At 37.1% G+C, this 22,867-nt stretch overlaps 2 protein-coding genes across 4 annotated transcripts in view; one reads left to right on the forward strand and one right to left on the reverse strand.

The window, feature by feature from the left end:
* Nucleotides 1-10,743, forward strand: part of LOC120625282 (prothoracicostatic peptides-like) — a 73,204-nt gene extending 62,461 nt beyond the window's left edge. Inside the window, exons 6-7 of one of the 3 annotated variants that reach the window (XM_039892298.1) lie at nt 2,026-2,136; nt 9,792-10,743. In XM_039892298.1, coding sequence (XP_039748232.1) covers nt 2,026-2,136; nt 9,792-9,814 — 134 coding nt within the window. In that variant the 3' untranslated portion in view covers nt 9,815-10,743. The remainder of the gene's footprint in view (nt 1-2,025; nt 2,137-9,791) is intronic. The other 2 variants (XM_039892300.1, XM_039892301.1) reach the window with 2 other exon arrangements.
* The window catches only part of LOC120625283 (cytochrome b5-like), a 107,536-nt gene extending 85,286 nt beyond the window's left edge, over nt 1-22,250 (reverse strand). Inside the window, exon 1 of the mRNA XM_039892302.1 lies at nt 21,713-22,250. Coding sequence (XP_039748236.1) covers nt 21,713 — 1 coding nt within the window. The 5' untranslated portion in view covers nt 21,714-22,250. The remainder of the gene's footprint in view (nt 1-21,712) is intronic.
* Between the last annotated feature and the right edge of the window lie 617 nt (nt 22,251-22,867).

Genomic DNA, 22,867 nt, shown 5'->3' on the forward strand with positions numbered 1-22,867 from the left:
AGTGTTGTCGTTGTCAACACTAAGGTGCGGATATACTGGGGGATAAAATTACCCCATCAATTGCCCAATGTCTCGCAACATGTCTCGCAACACTGCGACGCATTTAGGTACATCATTCGCATGTGGACCATAATTCATCATGAGCGCACGGGTCGCGCGTCAGTGCCCTTTGATGCAGTCTAGTCGTGTGGCAATGTGACCACATATCTATATCTGTGCACAGCACTGACCACAATGTCGATGTGCGACGTTCTATAGGCACCAGCTAATAATGAAATGTTGCACATGTCCGGCAACCTGTCGCTTTAATTGTCCCCTATAAACAGAGAACCACTTCACAGGGCATGCAAGGAGCACGTCCTGCAATATGCCGCCCTGTGTCCATCAATTCGACCCTTCAGACCGGAACACAGCATTGCAACAGTGCTGCTTAGGCTGGCGATAGTACTTCCCCGGACGAGCTCTGTCACTAAACGCGCTACTACTACTACTGCTGTTTAATTGCTCGACATGTTCAGTAGTACACAATCACAGCCATACGCTATAACTTAATGTGTTAAGAATATAAGCTGGTATTGGTGCGGAGTTAAATAAGTCAGCGGCTAACTTAATCGAGGTTTGTAAATGAAGTGGTGTGGGTTGCCGTCACAGACAAACTGCAACAAGTGAGCCTGAAGCGCGGAGCTCAGAGCGATACTTGCTCTGCTCGTAAACGAGTAGTCGTAAATCACTTTACTAACGCGAAGCGAAACCGGAAACATTTATTTTGGAGGCGAGAGGATTTAATAAATTATCCGTGAACGGAATACTCTGCGCCGGGGTTTCGTTTTTTATGTTAATATATTCAGATTAAACATGAAAATATTCTAAAATTTTCTTGATTAAATACTTAGTTATGAATATTCATAAAAAATGTTATCAAGGAATCAAGGACACTGATCATTGTTTTGTTTTTAGAGATTTAATAACAAGTACGATACATTACTAAAACTATATTTAAGTTTAAAACCTGGGTTAATTGTACCTTTTAATTTTAGTGAACTTAATCGTTACAGTGAAAAACGGATCCCGAAATTGGTTATAGGCTTAGGATTACGATGAGGCCGCGATAGAACAGTCTTTTTGTAATGCTAATTTTGTGCCTTTGACAATGCTCTCGAATCAAAACGCGTTGGCAAGATCGAATTATTCTTGGAACAACTTGTGAGCTACTAAATTGAAAATTGTGAGATACCTATGTCCATAATCAACAAAAATAGTGCTCAAAAATAATATTAAATTAAATAATTTAAGTTTTTTAAACGAGCTTTTCCCTTAAAGTAATTCTTAATAATGTTAAATACTTAATACTTCAAAATTGGCAAAAGTCAAGTTAAGTAAGTAGGTTAAATTTATCCTCCGGTCATATTTAAATTACAAATTTTTTTCGTTTTTATTTAGTGGAGGTGCTCTATCAAAGAGCAATCAGTTAAAAGACTTTTGAAAATGTCTGATCTTTTTGTTGCATCAAAAGAACATTTCTCACAGTTTCCAATTTTCTTCTAATATCGAGTTTTTAATCTAACATAAATCTGTTATTGAAAACTCCGCCGTCACCGGAGAGTCAGTGGCTGTGTGCTTTGGACCGTTAAAGGCTTGGGAAAAGCCCTTACCAAGATATTCAAAGTTATCGTTAAGTCTCTTAAATATTCCAATATTTAAATACAACAATTCCGTTGATATAATTTAATACCGGGGGTGATGTGTTTAAGAATCACGATTTGGTTTTACAAAAAACAGTTCAATTTTACGTCACTTTTGCCCGTTTGTTTTCAAACGTTTAAATGCATCGTTAGCCAACTAGTCGGGCATACACTGGCAAACATTTGTTTCACCTTTCATTCATTAATATAAAAAACTTTTGAATAATTTAATTTAATGGTTTTCATTAATAACTCGGTAGAGAAAATTCACAATTGTAACATAATATTATGATCGGCAATATTTGAAGTCTTTATTATGATGATTTCCAAAATAACGTGGCAGCCTACTCTACAGGAGCGTACTACTGGAAGAGAGAGCCCGGCTGGACGAATCTCAGAGGCATGTGGGGCAAGAGGTCAGCGCCCCATGACCTGCCACTTGACGATGAGCACGGTAACCTCACGCGGAGACCTACGCTTTACCGCACCTAGAACCTATATCTGTGTAACATTGCTTTCTCTTCTTCCATGACCGTCCACCTAGTATGAACTGCACCTAGAATGTAGATCTGTGATACCATTGCTTTCTTCTTCTACGGCTGCCCCCCTTGTATTTTCTGCATCTAGAACCTAGTGTGTTGCACTACTTCATTTCGAATACTTTAGACTCCCCCTAGATAGCATCTAGCAATCTCGATTTACGCTACTTTATTCCCTTTTTTCATTTTCAATAATTGTCTTCCTTATGTTATCCTAAAGACGTTTTTCGTAGTTTTTTAAATTCCATTGTTAAACATTCTTTTATTGTTCACAACACAGAAAATCGTACCTGTTCAAATTACACAGATTTTTTTCTTCTTGGACTATTATTGTTGTAAATCCTATCTAACAATCTGTACCTATATACTCACAACATCGCTCTCTTGACTGTCTATAGAATCTAAATAGATCTGTTTGACATGTAAGTGTCTTCTCTATTGTTTTCTTTATTTTGATGTAGTCTGTAGTTAAATAGTTTAACTCTATTGTTGTTGCATTTAGTTAAATTAGCATCTAGAATTTAGATCTCTGTATATAACTATTTTCAATATATGTTATTGTCGTCTCATAACGTTTATAAAATGTATATTTACTGTTGTCTAAACTAAACTCAGATGTTAGATATATCATCTAGTACACTTAACTATTTTAACTACACTCATCGTCTCGTTCTTTCTAACTACGATAACTCTATTTTTTCCTTCAGTATTAAATGTAACATTAATTTAGTTCAAAATGTTTTAAATATTAACACAACTTAATATTATCGCCCGCATTTCTAAAAAAAATACAAAGCATATAGGTCTGACATCTCATCGTAGTCAATAAAATTCAAACATATTTATAATAGTTTCTTTGTTGTGCCACATTTTTATAAAATCTAGAGTTCCAATGCAGCAAAAATAAATCAAATGATTATCAATATGAGAACTACGGAAACCAGTTCCTTAACACCTTTTACAAAACAAATATTTTTTCATCAACAAAATCAAACACCATGTGCTTTCCGACAGAGTGCAGTCAACGAGCTGGAAACAAACCTGTGAGATAGAGATCCAGTTTTATAGATATTACACGAAATACCCAAATCCCTGCTTAGCGAGGCGCGGCGCGCGAAAATGGAGATCTTAACACGTGGTCACATGTTGCGATAAACAGTTAAATGAATATTTTTATAATTTAAAAATATATGCTTCAAATTAAAATGATTCTCGAAGAAGAAGGCGCTATCAAAACGTCCATGACGAAATAAAAATTAAAGATTTATTTGAATGATTCTGCAACAATCTGCAACGTTTAATAGACGGCTGAACTCACGCGAATTTATATATATAACACGTGTTTTGGAGGATTTGTGTGTTCGTGCGTATTGAAAGTAAATAATTAAATATGTTACTCATATTTTTCATTCCGTTGCTAAAAATGCAAACAAAATCTGCAGAACTATTTAACCGCACCGGAACTGCAACGTCGCTATCTGGACCTTCAGTATTCTTTTTTAAATTCTGACATACGTCATTCAGCGCTATTTTATGACGTTACCCGGATGAAGTTGTGTGCAAACAAAAAACGAAAACACTGATAGTCATTTCCCAGATATATGTGAACACAAAAAACCTGCAGGCGTTTCTGACGGAATTTACGGAGCCGGATGCCGGAGCCCGGAAGGCCACGAGCCCATATCTACCCATATATACTATGACTAGATATGGTATATACGTACGAACATTTAGTTTGTTTAAACGCGTTTATTACAACGCGTATAGAAACAATATAAAAAACCATACTTATGTGAGCTAAGAACTTATTACGGCGTCCAAATAATTTATTTATGTACTATGGGAAATAACAGGTTTCCATAATGATACAGAGCTCACGATTTGTAACTTTTTTTCTTCAATTACAGTTTTTTCATTTCATTTGTAATTCAAATGTAATTTTTTTTGAGCGTAATGCTCAAGTTTGATTAAGTCCATAAAATTATTGAATAAGACTACCTTTTATACCTCCGAACGTTATTATTTAGGACGAACATTTTAGTGTTGTCACAGATTTAAATTTAAGTAAATATTGAGCTACAACATCCGTTAATGAAAAATGTAAAAGTATATTTGCCTTTCTTCTAAAGAGAACCGAGAATAGTATCACAGAGTATTTTTCTGTTTTCCTTATAGATACATTTTTAAACAAAATAAAGAACTCCACGCATACTGAAAAAAGGAATATATCGGCCCTTTACCCGAACCCTTCCCTGAAGTGGATTACACCGACACCTGCGACACAGACAGCCTCCCAACATGACGCGAATCAAAGGGTCTGTTCTAAACGTATTCATTCTGCGTCACAAGCTCATTTTAATGCAACCTTCCGCATTTACAACTTAAATAATTACTCATAAAAATGGCCGTGGTATATGGATAGACAGCGATGTATGATGGAGCTATAGGGATTTCATGTTGAACTTGCAAAAAAATCATTTCTTGTAGTTGAGACAGATTGTGTTTGGCGTGATAAAATATCAGTGTCAATTATATGTAGCCTAGTAAAATGCACAAGCAGTTTATTTTTGCTTTTAGTTACATTGCTACAGTCCATTTTCTTTTTAAATTTTGTTATATTTTTATGGACACAAATTAAATGTTCAAATATGTACTGACTATGCACCGTAATTATTTTAACTTCTTGAAAGTTATCCTTTAATGACTCTATTTGGCCCATTTTATATATTGCACGAACAGCCCTCTTGTGCAGGACGAAAATAGAATCTATATCGGCAGAATTACCCCATAATAAAATGCCACATAAATACACAAGCCAAGCAGTTTCTATATCTGTCATATGACGAATCTGTTTAACAGCGTATGCTGCAGAACTTAGGCTGTTCGCTAAATTATTTATATGTGGGCCCTATTGAAGTTTAGCATCTAACGTTATACCTAACAAGATAGTCGTATCCACCAAATCTAATATATGATGCTTGCATCCAGGAAATCCTTGCAACTCCCATTATGTGTCCACGCAAGGGGATCACACTGCGTTTTCCGATGCGAACTCGCTACTCCAGCAACTTGGGACTTCTACGTCCATCAGTCCTCCGAGGTGTATACCTAAATAAGCCACTTCTCACCAATTGTGACCTAAGTCTAACTTTCTCTATCGCCCGTAGAGCGACTCTGGAGATACATAGTTAGCGAGTCTGTAACATGTACAGAAGTATAAGTCATTACAAGCCTTGTTCAAAAGATTTTGGTCATCAAGGACTAAAGAGTTTTGGGCGCTATGCTGTCACGAAAACGAACGTATGTAGCTGTAATTATCAAATCATGCCGTTGTATGGTATTTTTAAAACTCAAATGGAATGTTTATGCTAACGCCGTTCAGGCTTTTGCCGACTCCAGAGCTCTGGCGACATCTCAAACACAATGCGAACACGCAAAGCTTCCCGCGTGCATGACCGCCTCCCGTCGTCGAAATCCCTTAAACTTTTTCTCTTACCTGTCATTCTTTTTGCTTCGTACAAGATTAATGTGTCACAATTTCTTGTATATATGAACAAAACGAGTTTATCTAAACAAAAAAAGATGTGGTCCAGTTGTTTGCGAGCGAAAGAAATTAAAATGGCTGTTGTTACGTAGAGTTAGGGTTTATCATATATAATTACAAAAACTAATAAAATGTAATTCAGTTTATGGTTCTTTATATTTAATGGCACTAGCTACCTCGCCTGGTTTTGCGCTAGTTGCCTTATTTATAATCTTTTTCCGAGAGACCGAGACACATGATGTATTGATGGAGACCAAAATAAAATCTTGCGGTTCACGACGGAATGGCACCTATATAAGGGGTCGTGTTTTGTCAAATTAGTTCTCTTCACTGAACAATGAATCAGCGGATGGGTAGTCGAATATGCCTTAACCTCTTTGCCTGGGAAAGCATGTCAAGCCGTCGACTCAACATCTGACGTAAAAATGTTTGCCGAGGTTGAAGTTCGATACCAAAGCCCGCCACCTCACAAAGCAGTGTAGTAGTCACATTGCAGCGCCGTGGCATTTTAATTTCGCAGCAGCACTTTGTAATTGTAATAACCATAACGATGAATGCTTCTGATTGCCACATTACTTTTAACGTTTTGTCGAAAATGAGAAATCCTACTTATATTGAGGTCCTTAAAATAAAAAATTCTTCAATCTAATAGCTCCACAGTGAAATATCAAAAGAAATGTATAATTGTACGTTAATGACCTTCTTAAAAGTACTTCGCGGGGCAATTCAAAGCTGCGGCTAATGTCCACAGGACGCTCACAGGGAATACGTATAAAACTGCTAATTAGCACAATAAAAGCTAATTGTTACGCCGGAAACCTTCCGCTGCCGCTCGTTCACAGTATGATACAACCTTTTCGGAAATTTATTAACTCGGAAAAAAATGTAAACACTCATATTCAACCTTTCTTTACAAATATGAACAACATGTACACAAACCTGGGATATAGATTATTAAAATACTTTTGTGCAGACAGAGATGCAAAATAATAAAAAGCAAAGATTGCACGCCGCTAAGTTTCACCGTAAACACGGGCACCCACGCGTAGCATCTCGTAGAGCGTGGGGATCCGGAATGAGCCGGAGTTCCTATTGGTGCAGTCCGTCAAACTTTCTTTATTTAAATAGACCCATAGAAAGCACTTTCGATGCGTATATACAAAACTTTTCATTGCAGGATGGTGATAGCTCTATTTATAAATTTTTAAATAAAGCTACGTTGAATCCAAATGCTACCTGTAGAGCTAAGTAAAATACGCGAGTTAAGAAGTAGCCTACACCAAACTTTTTTTTATTTTTTAATAACATAATCTCTAATAAGATTTTACTATGACAGCCGATTGGCGCAGTGGGCACTCCGAGTCCAAGGCTGTGGGTTCGATTCCCACGACTGGAAAATGTTTGTGTGATGAACATGAATGTTTTTCATCAGTCATCATAGTACCCATAACACAAGCTACGCTTACGTTGGTACCTTTTTTTAGTTAAAGGTTAATTTAAAAATCTATTATTCACACCGTCACTTCTAAGAGTTTGCTGTTTATAGACTTCCTCTCTTTTCGGAGATAAAGAGTTAGATCAAATTTTATATATCATCCATCCTGACAATGTCCTACTATAGGCCTCAGACCGGGGTCACTCTTAAAGGAGAGAGAGTTCAAGAGTGTACACCCACCATGCTAATGCTGCCAATGCGGTTTGGTGGAATACAAAATTATTAACCTACTGTTTCAGTTGACTACTTAGTAACATAGACTTACACATCCACAATTTAAACTGCCAAACAGCTGGTTCGTTGAGTTAAGCACGCATTATTCTCCCTTAAACAACCCCCTCTCCCATCCCCGGCTGGCCGCGCTGCGATCATAATTAATCCTTTATTATTGCGAGTCGTGTTCCACCGGCCGTCCGCGTCGATGCCGAAAAGAGGCTTATGAAATTAGACCGTTTCAGCTTGAAGGGTTTTTGTGAGGGAGCACGGACTGTTCACTGAAGTAGCGATTTATAGGTCATCTTTCTCTTAGTATTTGTTGGTCATCTTCCACTATCAAAATTCAAAAATTCAAAATGCAAAACTCATTTATTTCAAGAAGGTTTAATATAACCTTCTTGAAATAAATGAGTTTTGCATTTTGAATCGTCAAGTCTATCTGTGTATAGTGACTCTACCACCGGTTCGGAAGGCAAATTCTACCGAGAAGAAGCCGGCAAGAAACTCAGCAGTTGCTCTTTTCCAATATCAAAAATGTACACTTTACATTTTAAAATTCATTTTTCTATCTTGTGAGAGATGAAAGCGAAGCCGGATGCTTCCAAGCATCCTTGTCATTAAGAAATTCATCAATTGTATAATAACCTCGCTCTAATAAATGTGTTTTAACACATTCTTTAAACTTATGCATTGGTAGGACCAAAATTACCTTAGGAATCATATTATAAAAGCGTATACTCAATCCCACAAATGACTTCTGCACCTTTCGCAGACGATATTATATCAACCGATCGACGTCCCTTACTGAAGATTGTGGTCTTTGGTAGGAAGTTTCCACGGCCTTGTTGTCCTGACAAACTTTCGTAAATAAAAAATAACTCATCTAGATTTATAATTTAAAATAACGATAAACACTAAAATTAAAACAACGGCATTTCGGGCAACAAAATATACGCTCAAATCCGTTGCGTTTTAATGCAGTAAAAAATTATATTTCGTTCTTTCCGAACATAAACTTAAATTACGTTTCAGCAAAATTGCTCGAATAACAGAATCCATTCGCTGTTACAATTGCCTGAAATAAACGACCGCGTACAGTACCGTAGTCACTCACTGGAAGGGAGGAAATACGAGTGGTACGGGGCCGTGCAACAGGCATTATATATTGCCTTCCAATGTAACAGTCCCTAAATCCTACGGATAATGCACAAGGTTTCGGAGGATATAACTTAACTATTTACCCTCATGTCTTTAAATCCATTTAAATGAATTCGCAAATGTGTTCGTTTGTTTGTTCGGCTCATATCTCCAACAAATTAGGTTGCATGCTGGAGAAGGACATGAAATATCCTGGGAAAGCACCCAGGGCGGTCCATGGATGCTTTTCTCGCGTCTTAGTAGAAAAAACCGATATTTTTTATTCATCGTGCATCCTGAAGAAAGACTTGTGATATTTATTGGCTTGCAATATTCCCGCCAGATTTTAAAAACGACGAAGCTGCAGGCAACAGTTGGTTCGAATGTCAATACAAAAATAATTCTTTATTCATTATCAAGAAAGTTATTTCACAGAAGACATCATAGTAAAGGTGATGTCGCAGTAAATAGTAAATTATGCGCGTCCACCAAAAAATTGGTTGGGCCACAGCGTACTCTTATTTTATTATAAATGACTCAAACCAGTATTTATATAGGATGGGCTACTTTGTTTTGGCATTTTCCGTTAATTAGACAAATTTCATTTATCTGGCTCGCTCTATTTTCCTGTACAGATAAAGCTGATTTATATCTTCAAAGTGAAAGACATTTATGTTAGAAATTCTAAAGTGTGAAAAGTTTAGCACACACTAGCAAACTGCAATAGTATATTTAGCTATAAACCTGAATTCATACAAGGGCTAAATTTCATCCCGCCAATTGAAAAATCCCCTAGGAATAGATTTTGTTATTGAAAGTAGCGAGTAGAAGTTGTTTATATATATTCACATTTTGAATATTTAATTTACTAACTACTACAGCCTAATAACCGATACAAGAATAAAAAAATTATATACTACGACAATACTACTACTAATACGGGTACTAAGAAGCTGATGAATATTTTTATGCATATTATAAATAAATACTTACAATATATAGATAAACACCAAGACACTGAAAAACATGCAACGTTCGTTCGTCACACATTTTCCAGTTGTAGGAATCGAACCAGAAAGCAGGTTCTCTGCTCTCTGCGCTTATCGGCCGTCAACAGAGGCCGTACAGATTACCTATGTTTTATTTCCTTTTTATAATACTTGTTATTTGTTTTGCAGACGTAGCTGCGGACGAGGCCTAGACTACTGGCAACTGTAATGTATGTACACGAAATACTAGTCATATCCAAATATATTCGTCTAAACATACTTTCATATGTTTAAGTTTAGATATTGTTGACCCTTCAATCTCCATTTACGCGATGGAGCTTTATCAATACATTGGCGGCATTAGTTCCTAAGTATAAGATTATTTTATATACCATAGATATTATTCACTTCGTTAATGTTTCTCAGTCGACCGTACAAATAAAACTCTAAAACCATGTCACCTTCTAGAGTAGTGCTACTAGGTCTTATTTTATCTGGCATCGTCTAACCGACAGGATCAATATATAAAAACGTTGTTATATCTTTAATATCAAGAAGGGACAGTGATATTTGTGAAGTCACGGGCCTAAACCTTCAATACTTTAACGTGGAAAAAGGACGGAGTACATAAAGTCAGTATACAACGGCTTTGGGCTTTACATTGTATTATTTGTATTCTTTTCATATGTTTAAGATAAGCCGGAACTAGAAGCCTTGTTGATGGCATTATTACATTCCCTACTTTGTAGTTTTATCCTTGACTGTCTTATTGTACTCTAGTTATTTTTCCTTAGCTAAGATCAAAGTTACACAAATCGCAGGTACCGTAGTAAGCGACGATGAAACGCTCGATCCTTAAGATATTGGTACCGTCTACCGCGAAATAACCAAAGCATATTGTGGTATAGCAATGGTGCATGAACTTAATATTTTTATATCAATTACTTTACTTTACAACAATTTATTTGTATCTAGGTTTTTGTGTTTTTTACTTTTATAAATGGATATGCTGTCCCTTTTGAATTTCTTTATAACCCATAAATCCGTACACTTATCCTTTGGGGTCTCTATCTAATCAAAGAGATGGTATAAGCCTCGACTTTGTAGAGAGGAAAGATTTCTGGTTTGTATTTCTAAATTATTTCTGCTACAGCTCTACGGTGATTCTGCAAAACTACAATTTGAGTGTTTTCAAAAAATAAATAAGCAGATTCATTAAATTATAAGTTATTACTTATATAAGTTATTACTTATATAAGTTATTACTTATATAAGTTATTACTTATATAAGTTATAACTTTGCGGGTAAACACATTCAAAAGAAGATTAAAAGTATTGGTTCTGTAAGTTAAGGCAGTTGCATCTTAGAATAATTATCTTTGTTTAGGTGAGATCTTTATTTATACGATATCGGCATACGTAGCGTTAGTCGCGGCGATGTTTCTGTATGTAATTCTAGTTAGTTGAATTAATTCCTAGAGCGTACGGATTCATTGTATTTTATTAGTAAAGTTGATGTACATGGAAGGGCTTCGTTCGATGTTGACGTTTGTCCAATAAAAGTTTTATTCAAAGCTGTGACTGGTTTTATTTCATTACCATTTATTACATCCTACTTATTTATTTATTTTATATTCTACTTGAACACGGTACATAAGCATAGATGCTAAGTATAATACATGGAGCCTCTTCTAAAAAATACTTATGTATGTTTAAAGATAATATTCTTCCACACTTCAACAACTACAGCTCCGAGCAAACTGTAAAAAAAGTTGAACGTGCAGTACACGTGATAGAAATTAAACTACTAATATTAACTGTAGTTACAGTAATTGTCTCATTGCACTGCATTGCTTATCTGTACCTTATATTACTATCATGAAAAATTCTTTTATATAAACTGTTCAATCGCAAGCCTTCAGGTATCAATAAGTGAATGTTTTACCCTAGCTTAGTTAAGTTTTTCACTGGAAATAGGGAGTCCTGCTAAGTAAAGCTGTAATATGTGACTTTGTCTAAGTTTCAATGAACTGCTACTCCAATTTTCAACTAACACCAAAAGCTAGCTAGCTAGTTAGCTAAAGAAGCACTATAAGCGTTCTACAGCTTTAACAGGTTTTTGACTCATATTGTTGTCTCTCCAGCGACATGTATTGTACCTATGAACCGTAGGGACAATATTTCTCACAGAGTATCTCCTTGCTCCGTCCTCAAAAAAAAAACTGCACATAACCTAAAATAATAAAATAAAAAATGGTGTAAAATTAATTACCCTCCTATTAGTTGTCGGTTAAAATACTAACGAACTGATAGACGTCCAAATATAATATGGTAAGTAAATATTGTATAGACAAATGACCCTTTATTGGAAGTACAGGATCAATCATCAAATATTAAAGGCTTGCAAACACACATTATTGGCGATTGTTCTCAGCATAGCAAACACGCCATGTTTGACCAATTTCCATCCAATCTTACAAACGACTGACTTATAAACACCATGTATTTTAATAACCAAAGATAGGTTCTAAAAACATAAAGTCCTTAGTGTTATCCTTGTCAGTCTCCTTGCAGGGCAGCAATTTCTCCTTCTTCCACTTAATTAGGCCAGTGCCTAATTAAGTGGAAGAAGGAGAAATTGCTGCTCCATTGCGAGTTGGCAGGCTTTAACCATTAGTATTAGGTTTAGTAGTAGTAGAACTGTTGATAACAGAGCTCGTCCGGGAAAGTACTACCGTCGTGATTATTTCTGACCCCAAGCATCATTGCTGTGTTCCCGTCTGAAGAGCGTGGTTGCCCGTGTAATAATAGCCACATGGGACTTAATACCTAAGTACGTTATTATTATTATTATCGGCCATCTGCTTAGTCCATCAATTATTACAAAAAAAAAGTTTATTAACGCAATTGACTAATTTGACTTTTTACACCTGGAACAAGCAAGCGTTTCAAAAGCGCTCTTAAAGGCTTACATGAAATTTACTTTGTTTTTTGGATAATAATTGCAAACTATGTTATACATTACGTGCCCTAGATTCAGCAACTTGCAGATTCAAAGATCGCAGGATTGGCACATATTTCATATTTCATATAGTTGGCTATTATGTAGGTACTCGTATATGAGACCCTGTCAGGGCGTTGCAAATATAATTATTGATTGAGAACCAGAGAGTACAAGTATGTCAGAACAACGAAGCAAGTGAAGAGTACAGTGTACGTGCTATTGTTCTCTTACCTCATTTAACTGGTCACCCTACCGCCCAATGCCTACCTATCGAAATAGAACAATCCGCGCGCAATCCAGCTGATTGTGTACATTGAGTAGTGTTTGTACACGTCGCTGTGCGCCGCCGCTGCCCACGCGTGTAGTATATTACTCTTTATTAATACTCAAATCTTCCTCACTATACATGGACATTTACAAGACATCCCCTATAAACCGAATCATATTTTATACTCGATTAATATAAATGGTTATAATTTCACCTGTATAGACTCGACGTCACATTTAAGAATGTATGTATGCGCATATGAACACGCGTTTTAAGTAGGTATTGTTCTGTTCTATTCTGAGAGAAAAGATCCAAATCTTAATATCTTTTATCTTTACTGAAAAGTTTGTACAGTTATTTCTCTATAATATTGATCCCAAGGAAAACTAGTGATAAAAATAGAAAAGGTATTGAAATAGCTGATAAAATAAGATATTTAGGACCCTGGTTGCATAAAGGAAGTTTTTATAAGTTTGACCGCTTCGTCTATAAATGTTGTGCATTTTTTTATTACAGTTGTATCTCAAAATAGCAGGTTTGGTATTTTTTTTGGATTATAGGTCGTGAGTGAATGTAATATATATTATAAATTCTTCGTGAATTTTTCTACTTGTTGTTGCTTTCATCAAGAACTGTAGGTCTTAGGTTTAGGATTGTAGTAGAATGTCGAAATCAAGATTGCTATTACGAGACGGCATTGTGGCTTCTCGCTTTAAGATAAAGGGAATTGTTTCAATAAACGGAAATTGGGGTTTAACTTGTTTCCCTCTATCTGAGAGAAGCACATTTAAATCTTCTAATACTATAAGGAGCTATAAACTTGTTTTCGCCAGCGTGTTTAATTTCTTTAATCTCGTTGGAATCCTTTAATCAAAGTATGTTACGAAACACATCTCATCACACACAAAAGCGTATTTTTTGGTTATAAAAATAGACCGCAGGTTGTTGCAATTCTGTTTGCACAACAATTATTGAAAATTGGTGGTACTTTTAACATTTAATACTTTATATTTACATTTTGCACGGGCTGTTGCCAGCATTCTTCGCCCGCGTTTATAGTAATCGTTTGTTTTCCTGGGATAAAAGTGGATAAAAGTCAAACACGTAGTCAAATATTTCTTTATTCAAATTGGCATATAGAAAGCACTTTTGATCCGTTTATTCAGTGCATTCATTATATTTTTTGATATATAAATACGTGCTACAAATATTTCAAGAAAATAGTTTGCATTATTCTAGGTATCGTAAAGCTGACATTGCAATGCGCAATTTGAGTCGAGTTCGTGTTGAGTCCCATTTCATAAATTTCCAATAATATCGATTCCACTGACACTTAATTATTAGAGCATTGTGAAAACGTTTTAATTACTTTAATGTCGTTTATACGCCATTTATTTGTCCCCTAATTCCTGCGAGCGCGCTCTGCGGCGGCGTTTAGCAATTTAAATACTACGCGAGAAGAGCACGGGCTCTCGGCCCGGCTGTATGAATACATCTCAATAATTACCACTGGAGAGTTATTGTATTTGTTTCCTTGGAACCCTTTCATTATTGTACTACGTTTATAATAATGATAATAGTATTCCATTTAATAGGTAGTTCGAATAAAGACGAAATTGCGTTTCTTTGTGAAAATACAAGAAGCAATATTTAAAGCCTATATTTCAGGTCTTTAAATAAAATAATTTCGCAATAAATAAACTCTCATACATATTTCAATGTCAGTAACTGGTGACTTTTAAGAAGGTTCGATATACGTATGTTACATAGGATCAAATAAAAAATACATAGGTAGTCCCTAAAGACATACATACGGGGTCAAGTCAGTAACGCTCAACATCGCGAATGGAGTGACTTCCTAACGGAGTGAATGCATACTCAATCTACTTTGTAATCTCTACAAAGCCTAATCCCGTCGGAAAGGCTACGATGTGCGCATAGCAATGTCAATACAACAGCACTGCATTGTAGTGCCGTTTGCTACGTGCGAAGCGCGGGAGTAGTGGGCTAAGTACGGTTTCCTGTCCGCACACGCGCTACCCGCGCAAACACTCGCGAACCGCGGTCATTGCTTTTTATTGTACTGCTATACTAGTGCCGACGCGTACAAGGAAAAGGTTATAATATTAGGAAAAATAAAACTTCATTGCTTTCTTGTAGCTGTTTGGAGAAAAGAAACGGTATGTATTAGCACCATAGTATGTTAATAAGTATATATGGCCCTCATAAGAAGGCTCAGAGTCACTCAGCGGGCGAAGGAGAGAGCCTATGCTCGGAGTATCTCTACAAGTCAGATCAGAAATGTGGAGATCCGTAGAAGAACCAGAGTAACCGACATAGCTCAAAAAGTCGCGAAGCTGAAGTGGCAATGGGCGGGGCACATAGTTAGGAGAAAGGATGGTCTTTGGGGTCCAAAGGTGCTGGAATGGAAGCCCTGTACTGGTAAGCGCTGCGTTGGTCGACCCCCAACGAGGTGGACAGACGACATTAAGCGCGTAACAGGTCGCCGCTGGATCCAAGCGGCTAAACCGTGGAATTTGGAACTCCCAACAAAAGACCTATGTGGACGTCTATCGGTGGATATGATGATGTTAATAAGTTATGCCACGCATATCACGGTATTATTGTTATATAAAGTTAGGTGGTGTTTTTTACATTGAAGTTTACCAGTCTCGTTCAGCAGAGGGCGCTGTGGTGCTATAAGTACGTGGAAGGGAAGTGCTGGGTTGAGAATTTGTAAATTGAAATCGAAACCACTCATATGGGCATAACCAGGGTGTTGACCAGCAAACATATTATATAAAATGGAAAATCCCTCTTCTTGGTTTCTACGCATCATCGTACCGGAACGCTTAATAGCTTGGCGGAGCGTCTCTTTCTGTAGGATGATAACTAGCCCCGGCCAAAGCCCTGATCAGACAAGAGAAAATTCATTAATTTTAAATTCCCATATTGATCCTACCGAGGTGCGAATCCAGGACCTCTCACTTAAAACCACAGCGTTATCCGCTGCGCCGAGGGGTCGTCTACTACACGCCACTACCTCACTAATGGTCAGACAACATCAAATAAACCACAGGGAATGGCTGGTCATCTTGTGGCAATCCCTGCAATAGACTTATGTCCAGCAATGAGCAGTGAGCCATCGGTCAGGTCGGCCATCACCCATTGCTAGCCGTTAATAGAGGTACTATTATTAGCTCGCTTTATGAAAATTACCGCACAAAGCTGTTTAGGATATAGAAACTATCTGTTTAATGTACAAACTTATTTCCCCAAAACGATATACCCCTTTGGGATCACCCAATAAATAAGTCACGGTGAGCCCCGCTGACACGGGGCCAATCTACTTATCTCATGTAACACACGGTTATAAAGGGGTTTTGTTTTTTATTAGCCTGGCCCTTTATCAACAACTATTAAGGTATCCACAAAAATCTAGTAAAGAACTGATCACACATATCAATGTATTTCTTTAGTTTAATATGTAATAATAAACAGAAGGGAAAAATAGTTTATTTATATACTTATACTCTTTATTTGTACACCAAATCAAGTTCAGAAAAACAAAAAATATAACAAACACTTCAAGAATGTAGGATACAAAAGGTGGCCTTATCGCTAAGTAGCGATCTCTGCCAGGCAACCTTAGGATTAGGAAACTAAGAAGAAAAACGAAAAGGTGGGGTACACTGTTTAAAACATACATAAGAAAAACTACATACTAATACATAATACAGACTACACAAATACAACAATACTATTGATAAATATAAAAATAAATGTAATATTCATACATACCATAAATACTTAAATATGAGTTAGAGTAAATAAATAATGGTCGTTTTTGTTGAGAGAGATAATGAACCTTAACAGCATTTTAAAATATGCCCAGTGATTTCGACTTTCTTATGTTCAATGGAAGTGCAATCCACAATTCAGTAACTTTGACAGTGAACTCATGCTTGCTTCACTCGACATTTGCTCGCAAATCCAACGAACCAAGGAGTACTACAAAATTATACTTTTAATTAAGGTTTGAGAAGGCACCATAATACAATGTGAAAACTAAGTCCGCACCTAAATATTCTCTTTTGGTAGTAGGATCATCAAGTTCATTACAATATTTTTATTTCCATTGCAAATTAATTTCATGAAAAGGCTTTTTTGTAAACCTTGGAATAGGTTTTATTTCCTTTTTAGCTCTTTACTTTTTGACTGAGTATGTAAATACGATGAATAATCATGGTGCACATAAACCATTACATCCGGACACGACATTCAGTCACGAAGATTACCACGAATGAGAGGTTTCCAGATAGCCTTAGGCCCAGCAAATGTAACTTTAGTTCCGCCTACTAGGGACACAAAGGATCTGTGGACTGTAGTGTTCTGGTTACGGGGCTGGTCAAGTACTGCAGCCGCAAATAAACCTGCAAGTGGACACTACAGCGGAGCGATTATCAGCTCCTTAATACATACAACAGCGACACAAATCACGTTTTTATCGCACGCCGCGTCGTAAAACCTTCAGCTGCACAATGAATGCACGTGTCGTGTTCCGCAGCACCGGCACAGGCGGTAGGGCTACCAGTAGGGTATGTATTTTGGCGTCGTCGGTCCAGTTGTTGTCTTTGGCTTTTAGCGATAAGGCCATCAAATTGCAATCTCTATCTAATTCCAATCATAAGCTATCAAACTATAAGTGTAAATGAAAACCGAAATATTACTTCACAGGCTATAGACGCATATTATTTACTGTCTCTGAGATAAAGTTGTTTGTCTCGTAGCGTAGGAACTATGCGCGTGTCGGTCTTTTAATATTCAATAGGATCGTTTAAGTAAATACTTAAAATGTTTGGAATTAGTTTGTATGGAAAAATTAATATGCTTCTTTTGATTTAATATCTCATAATAGATTTTCAAACCAGTTTCGGTCCTTAGCACCGGAATGGCAATCATTTCGTCTTTAACCGGTTAAACTGTGAAAACGGCTTTTTTTAAATTTCATGCGATTGAAATAACCGGTAAATTCAACAGAGGTTTTCGCATGAAGAGTAGTAGTATGGATAAAGAGTACACCCAGACAAAGTTTTAGGTCGAGCTAGTAATATATATTTTCGAAAATTTCACAATAGATAATTTCATTACATTTTACACTCGTTTTAAGAAACACAAACAAATAGTAACTCTTTCGTGATCGGCAAATGCGGCAGTAACGGGCAGCCCTGCAGCCGTTTAACGCTTCTCACTTAAAACGATTGCCCCGCAGAGAAATTGCTCTGTCTCCTCTCGACAAGAACATCATTTTCTGTGCACCCTCCTCCCCCAGCACCTCTTGGCGACACTCTTCAAATGGTTGTTTTTGCGTCCGCCCGCCAGAGAGCGAGTTCAATTCACAGTTAAATGTTATATTAAATTGCGGCGTACGTGTATTCCATAAAGAGTCAAAGGTCTTCACTTGTATACGCGCGATTTTAAACCTATTCAAGCAAATTCAGCCGTTGGTTCCCTCCCACAACTGGAAGATGTTTGTGTGATGAACATGAATGTTTTTCAGTGGTGCTTATATATATTATAAGTATTTATGTACATTATTCCTAAATACTTATCAGTATCTTGGTATCCATAATACAAGCTCCAATTACTTTGGGGCTATAGGGCGATGTGTATATTGTAAAAAAAACTGACTTTGTCATATTATATAAAGCTTCCTTGTCGAGCGTGGGGCGCCGACTTGGGTACGGAATAAGAGACGCAAAAGTTCACTGTCAAATCGCATGTTTCAAGATAATAAAGACTGCGTACCTCTCAGGGTAGGTAGGTCTGTGGGGGGCATTACGACCCTTTTACTGTAAGAATGTCATTTCAAAGGTCACTGAAGATTACTGTGCAGTGTGCTTTGAGGGAAATAGAACTTATGTTGGAACACAATTTGCTGTAGCCTTAATACGGTAGCGCGACAACAGTTTATACAAAAAAAGGTTACGGGACGTAATCAGAGTAGTTTGTATCATAGAGTTGGAGTGTAGCATCGCGTATATCAAAGGAGAGTGAATCGGATCACAAGATGTAATCATGAAAAACCAGAACGACCCACTATGCAAAAATTTGCCTCATAACAAAAATAACATTTAGGTACTTACCTCCGCGCAGTTCTCAAAGCAAGCCACTATCTAGAAACTATTTAAAACTTAGAGAAGATAAGAACTATGTTAAGTGCGATAAGTATTAATTGTCCCGTGGTTTGATGAAAAAGGAGTCAACTTGAGGAATCCACTAATTAGTTTCCACTTCCAGCGCGGAGCTCGCTGCGGAGCGACCTCGTCGTCTGCAGATTGTTCAAATACTTACACGCTCCACCGAGACATAGACTTGCTGGCGTGTTTATAAAATTAAGTTAAAGCGAACCTAGCTTTAAGGTTACACGTTATTTAGCACGACCTCTGCCATTGCACGACAGCTTCTTTGTTTTTATGGTAACGAGAAGAAATCTCCTGATATGATCGAATGAACGACTAAGAAATCATTGCATCATCTTTGCATCGTCTGAGTCTCATTCAAGACTGAAGTGTATCGAAAATTCATGAACATTTTAGATACTTCTTGAAAAATACTCATTAATTAAATTAAATAATAATTCAATTTAATAAATTATATGGCACTTATTAGGTTATAGTTTTTTCTAAATTACACAGTTAAAGTTAACTAAAGAGTTACCAAAATTATTCATGGTTTGCAGAAAGATGCGAGTTACGTGTGTACTTACGACCAAACAAGAATCTGATTATATTCATACTGTTAGGGATTTGCTCGTAATGAATATGAAAATTTTATATAATTTACTGATTTGAGCTCACATCTTCCAAAAGTCTCCCGCAAACAGAGTCGAGGCTCGCAAATTCCGTTACAGTTTTTTACCGTCGTCTATTTTTTCGTTTTCGACTGAAGTCAACAAAAAAGCAAGCATGTATAATTAGGTATCTACAAATAAATTATATTTCAAATAGGCCTACTTCTAGGCTGGCTAGGGTAGGCTGTCAGTTTGTATGTCTGACAGCGGTAATTCAGGAAGTGCAAGTTTGCAGCCTCCTTACAAAGAAAGCAAAATCACACTATGATTGTAATGTTTTATCTTTTTAGTAGGCACCATCTGTCTCCTGTTGTAATCAGTTATTTTATGCATATACGTAACTTATACAAAACAAGTTCGTTAAATTATGAATCAACTAGTTATTTTGCTGGGTATCCTAAAAATACCTGTAAACAACTGATATTAAGTCTAGGAAGTTCTTCACAGATGAAAAAGATAAGCTATTTCTGACTGAATGGTTATCTGCTATACACGATTAGGTTTTTTTTTTAACTTCTTTACAAGTTAGCCCTCGGCTGCAATCTTATCTAGTAGTAAGTGATGATGCAGTCTAAGCGGGCTAACCAGTAACGGTTATGAAAACCCATAGGTACCGCGGTGATAGTTTCACCGCGGCATCGTGCCAGAGCGCTAAATCGCTGGCGGATTAAGTTAATGTGTCTCAGATAAGTAAGGTTTTTTTAGTAATTTCATATGGGAAAACACTAAGAAGGTTTAGTGGGATTCCTGATTATTGTGTTCGTGTTTAATTTTAGTAACGGAAATAAAAATATTGTTGCAAATATAGTTTACATTTTAGGTCGCGTTTCGTTTGCAACGTTCCGAAACCGAATCAGGTCAATTCGCGCTTTAAACAACTTGAGGGTTTTATTCCGACATCGCAGTAATTTTTTATCGCAGAAAGCTCAATACTGAGTCGATTGTCGCCAAACAGAGAATACTTAGTACATTTGCACTTAACGGCCACGGCGGTCGTACATGTATGCGGTTGGGAGGGACATTACTCGACAGTTTAATATCGGCGGCTTGGCGATGTATTGTGCTCCTTTGTATCGGCCAACAGAATAAAAGCTGGTGCGCTTTTACTCAGTGCTTCTGTACGCTTGTATTAGGTTTTCCTGCCAAGATGTTTCATTTTAAATTCTCAGCCTCCGAAGATTTAATATTACGCGTTATATTATTTTCTTACACTCCACTTTTCTAACCCTTTCATTAGTTAATTATAAACTAAATATGTTTATCTACTCCCATTCGTTAAATCCTCTAAAAGATTCCGAAACAGATGATTATTACTACCGTACTACAATTTTTCAATAGCGATAGACGAGATAAAGGCCTGCTGGTGATAAGTGATGATGCCTCTCAGATAGTAGCGGGCTAACCTGTTAGGGATTTGGCATACCCGCGTTACTACGCTTTGTCGGTAGGGTGGTAACTAGCCTCTCCCAAGGTGTTTGAATGGAGACTGCGTCATGTAAACGCAGCTTTGGTAAACAAGTTGCGCTGAAACGCAGGCAGCACAAGACCACACAACAAGTAAAAATGTATAGGGTAAAATTTTCATTAATGAGTACAAAAATATAAGAAGGTAGTCACAAAATAAATTTCAAATTAAGTCAGTCTGGGTTTGCGCTGAGCAGGAAAGTAACGACAACTTGAACTATAAGACGTGATATGCGGAAATAGGTCGATGAGGTTATCAAAAGATCTGGTGCGAAGAAGATCCACACTACGATTTATCCCTACAGAATATTGAATTTAACTTATGAATCATCAATCAATGCACGTTAGAAAATATTTCCTACTTGAACTTCATTGGTCGTTTCATAACAATGCGTAATTTATCAGTATAAAAATTAAAGTCACAAAATAAATGTCAAATAAAGTCAGTTTGAGTTCAATGCATTTGTGTTTCACTTTCAAATTACAAATATTACAGGTGTAGAATTTAAATTTACACTTACTTGGTGGATGGTTTCTTTGTCCACGCCACCAGCAAGCAGGCAGAACAGGCAAGACCGCATTTCTTCACTCTGCAAGCCGGAGACAAGCTGATTCCCTGTTGTTCTCTTCCAGCAGTGCACCAAAGTTGCAATGTGTAGCAAGATGTTAGGTTTTGGAGGTTTTGGAAAAACGCTCCCACGTTTTCAGTTTCCGCCTGCCGCCATTGTCGAAACACGTGCCGCTCGGTGATTTCACATCTCTTCGGTTCTAAATGCTCTCGAACTAACGTCACCAACTGTTCGAACACTTAGTCTTCTGGGTTATCCGGCAAACACAAATCACATATAAGTTCGTATGTGGCGGGGCCGACATGCGTGACCAACGTGGCCACCCGTAACTCACGCCCGATCGCATTTAGTAAAATGAACTGTTCTACGAGCCGCACATAGGAATCTCACTTTGCCCCGCATGAATATCAAATTCATGTAACTTTACTTTACGTAAGGCATAATGAAGATTATTAAACAAAATTACCGAAAAACTGCGCCACTTGTAATTGGAAAATGAAACAAAGACATTGAACTCAGACTGACTTTATTTGACATTTATTTTGTGACTTTAATTTTTATACTGATAAATTACGCATTGTTATGAAACGACCAATGAAGTTCAAGTAGGAAATATTTTCTAACGTGCATTGATTGATGATTCATAAGTTAAATTCAATATTCTGTAGGGATAAATCGTAGTGTGGATCTTCTTCGCACCAGATCTTATGATAACCTCATCGACCTATTTCCTCATATCACGTCTTATAGTTCAAGTTGTCCCTACTTTTCCGCTCAGCGCTGTTTAGTTCCGCGGCACGCGTCACGTCTTCCACTGCTGATTGTGTCCCGCGGGAGCGTGCGGGACGCCACAAGCCGGGGCGCGGGACGTGATGCAATACCGTCCCGTATTAAGGTCTCATAGATACGATATGAGCCGCCATTATATTGGTGTTAGTGTGAATCAAAGTTATAGGTAGCAGTCACCTGCAACTTCTTTCATACAGCATTTCGTATGACCGTTTCCTTCAGTATTAGATAGCCTTGAACGATACTCGCAAAGTCCTTTGGGTAAGTAGATAAGTTGCGGTGGTAGGTATATAGGTTTAGTCTTCCATTTCTATTTCT

Source organism: Pararge aegeria, chromosome 7 (genome assembly GCF_905163445.1).
Source record: "Pararge aegeria chromosome 7, ilParAegt1.1, whole genome shotgun sequence".
NCBI classification, from domain to species: domain Eukaryota; kingdom Metazoa; phylum Arthropoda; class Insecta; order Lepidoptera; family Nymphalidae; genus Pararge; species Pararge aegeria.